This window comes from Gavialis gangeticus, unplaced genomic scaffold (assembly GCF_001723915.1).
Source record: "Gavialis gangeticus isolate Ggan-Ray unplaced genomic scaffold, GavGan_comp1, whole genome shotgun sequence".
NCBI lineage: Eukaryota > Metazoa > Chordata > Crocodylia > Gavialidae > Gavialis > Gavialis gangeticus.
In genome coordinates this window covers 64845127-64848628 of record NW_017729030.1, presented here as the reverse complement: position 1 = coordinate 64848628, position 3502 = coordinate 64845127, and the positions used below count along the sequence as shown (strand labels likewise).

At 53.3% G+C, this 3502-nt stretch overlaps 1 protein-coding gene across 1 annotated transcript in view; it reads right to left on the bottom strand.

Moving 5' to 3' along the window:
• SRP72 (signal recognition particle 72) overlaps positions 1-3502 on the bottom strand; it is a 43767-nt gene that overhangs the window by 23575 nt on the left and 16690 nt on the right. Inside the window, exon 10 of the mRNA XM_019522300.1 lies at positions 1228-1356. Coding sequence (XP_019377845.1) covers positions 1228-1356 — 129 coding nt within the window. The remainder of the gene's footprint in view (positions 1-1227; positions 1357-3502) is intronic.

Here is a 3502-nt window from a genome sequence, read left to right as displayed (position 1 = left end):
TTCAATACTGACAAGTGCAGGGTGCTGCACTTGGGCAGTAGTAACCAGCAGCACACTTATAAGATGGGAAACTCCCTTCTTGAGAGCATAGAGGCAGAAAAAGATCTTGGAGTCATTACTGACTCCAAGATGAACATGGGTCAACAATGCGAGGTCACAGCTGGCAGGACTAACCGGACCTTGTCGTGCATCCACAAGTGCATCTTGAGCAGGTCCAAGGAGGTGATCATCCCCCTCTACACGACACTGGTCAGGCCACAGCTGGAGTACTGTGTCCAGTTCTGTGCGCTCCACTTCAGGAGGGATGTGGACAACATTGAGAGGGTCCAGAGGAGGGCCACCCGCATGATCCGGGGACAACAGGGCAGACCCTACAATGAGAGACTGCGGGACCTGAACCTGTTCAGCCTTCACAAGAGAAGGCTGAGGGGTGACCTGGCAACTGTCTATAAACTCACCAGAGGGAACCAGAAGGGTTTGGGGGAGACCTTGTTTCCCCTTGCACCCCCTGGCATAACAAGGAATAACAGCCATAAGTTGTTGGAGAGTAGGTTTAGATTAGACATCTGTAAGAAGTACTTCACAGTGAGGGCACCTAGGATCTGGAACCAACTTCCAAGGGAAGTGGTGCTGGCTCCTACCCTGGGGTTTTTTAAGAAAAGGCTTGATGCCTACCTAGCTAGAGTCATTTGAGCCCAGTTTTTCTCCTGCCCAGGCAGGGGGTCAGACTTGAAGATCTACATGGTCCCTTCCGACCCAACTTCTATGATTCTATGTGCTGTGTAGGGAGAATGAAGTCCTCCTTTCCAGGAGGCATGCACCATTCTGTCACTGCCATCTACTGTGCTGCTATGAGGGAAGGAAAGCAACCCTGGAACTACCTCCACAGCAGATAACAAGGGTCTTTTGTTAAGAAGACACTAGCTTTATAGAGGTTTTCCACTGTAGTTGGAGAAAAGCACTGCTGAGTAGGAGGAAGTATGTAAAATACAAGGAACAAGCCAGACTGGCCACTGCATGCTGAACCCACCAGCAAGGAAACTAAGGGGTGACTGACAACTGACGAAGGGCTGGGTTCCCGCAGTCCCTTACATTTGAAGGCTACTGACTGCTTTATGTACTGAATACTGCTGTTTGAGGCAAAGAAAAAGCCTGCTTCTTGGCCTGCACTGCCAGGGCAAAAATGGAAGTGGTCTTGAGGCCAGCACAAGGCTTTAAGTCACCTACCTGGAGAAGCTCAACTGCTTTTGCGTGCTGTTTCTCACGACACAGCTGGGCTGCCTCAATTAACACAGGGAGCAGGTGCTCAGGGCTTTGTGACTGTAGGCTTCCTGATAGCTTGCGGCACTGGTCTGCCTGAGGGAGACAAGAGCACAGGATTAGGGGGTAGTTAGTGCAACTGTACTACCCCCTCAGAAAGGACAAGGGAGAACATTAAGGTGCAGGCCCTACGGTGCTAGTGCCTAAACAAACACATCATCTGGAAAAGTATCTGCCCAATGGAGCACTGCAGGTTACCATAACACAAATCCTTCCCACACCTTGGTCGTCCCATTAGGCTGCATGCATGTGGACAGGGGGTGAAAGGGGGGGGGGGTGTCATTTATAAGAAATGCACTGATGGGGAGTTGAATTTTGCTAAGCTTTCTGGAAAAAGAAGGGAAGCCTTCTGCAACTGCCCCAGTCCCCTGACAACTTTTCTGTCTAACACTTGCCTTTCCAAGGGCTAAGTTGTTATTTCCTGCACAGGCAGCTGCAGATATTCACTTCTAGCAAAAAGCCATTAGAATTTCATGTCAACAGTCCCTACTAGAAGCTGGTTCAGCATGAAATCCTATAAAGTTGTTAGGTCAGTTTCTGGAGCAGCAGGGGTTGGGGTGATGGGGAGAAGTAGAGGCCACAACGCGGTGAGGTAAATCTGTAGAGCAGGGGTCGGCAACCCCCGGGGCATGCATGCCCCTGCTGCAGCAGCACCAGAAGCAGCTGACACCACCTGCCTACACCACAATTACAGTTACTACCTGTCCCCTCTCTCTCCCCACTTCCCTCTCTCTCTCTCTCTCTTGCCCTATATCCTTGTCTGTCTCTCGCCCTCTTTTCCTCTGTCTCATCCCTTCCTCCTCTCAAAACTATGGCAAAAAATTTGAACTTCCATTTGCAGCAGAACAAAGCTGAGCAGAGTGCAGCGACCAGATAGGCCTATGAGGTCTCGGTGAAAGCAATCCCTGGGGGTCTGGCACAGAACTACTCCCCACAGTCTGTTCCCAGGGCTTTGTCCTGTTGCAACTAACTCGTGTGAGGGCACTGAGCACTTCCCAGGGGAGACTGGCCAACATTCTACTTGAGATGCAGAGTGTGGCCTAATTTTAGCTCCAAGAGCTCTGGGGGACTGTGGGGGATGTTGTTCCCAAGCCCACAGCAAAGCCCCAGCTGACCCAGAAGCCCTCCATGCCCAGATCAAGGCTTGAAAGTAACCAGGCAATCAGGTTTTCCATCATGCTCACCATGCCCAGCCTGGTGCAAGCCTGGGAATGGTTTCCAACGTGCTGATTAGACCTTTGCTGCAAAGCTTCCAAATATTTTGGGCCTTAATAACACAATAAGAAGCAGAAACACTAATAAGCAAATTAGAAGAATGTTCACGCTATGCTAATAAGTATGGCACAGGAGGCCATTTTGCTTGGCACTCCACTACCAGCCATGGAACCCAGGCTGTTCCCAGCAGGCAGCTGGGAGGCTGCAAGCCCTGCTGCAAGCAGCCCAGGCTCTGTGGCTGGTAGCAGCTAGCCAGAGCCTGGGCTGGCTGCTGCCAGGAGGCTGCAAAGGTGCTGCTCCAGGCTCCAGCATCCTGCAGCTCCAAGCAGATGTGGGGGGAGGAGGGGACCCTGAGGCAGCACAGCCCAGAAAAGCCTTGTGCCGCCGCTGGCACTGCCTGTACCCAGCCTGGGTTCTGAGCAGCTGCAGCAGGAAGGCTGCAAACAGCTGCACTGGGTTCCACAGCCCCATCATCAGCTTCATGCTGGCAGCAACTGCATGCGCACCTCCAAGCAGAGAGCAGGTTTGTCCCTACTCTCTGCTTTGAGGCACGCATGCAGTCACCGCCAGCACAGAGCTGATGATAGGGCTCAGGAGCCAAGCGCAGCTGTTTGTAGCCAGCAAGGCTCTGGGGCAGCTGCAGCAAGCAGGCTGCAAACAGCTGCACCAGGCTCCACAGCCCTGGTATCAGCTCCATGCTGGCGGCAACTGCACAGATGCCTCAGAGCACAAAGCGGGTATAAACCTGCTCTCTGCTTCGAGGTGCACATGCAGTTGCCAGCATGGAGCTGATGCTTGGGCTGCGGAGCCTGGTGCAGCTGTTTGTAGCCTGACTGCTGCCTACTGTAGCTGCCCCAGAGCCCAGGCTGGCTACAGATGGGGCTGGCAGCAGCACAGAGCTTTTCTCCACGTTCGGAAGCAGCGGTGCTGGGGGTGGGGCAGACAGCAGTGCCCCCCCCCCCCCCCC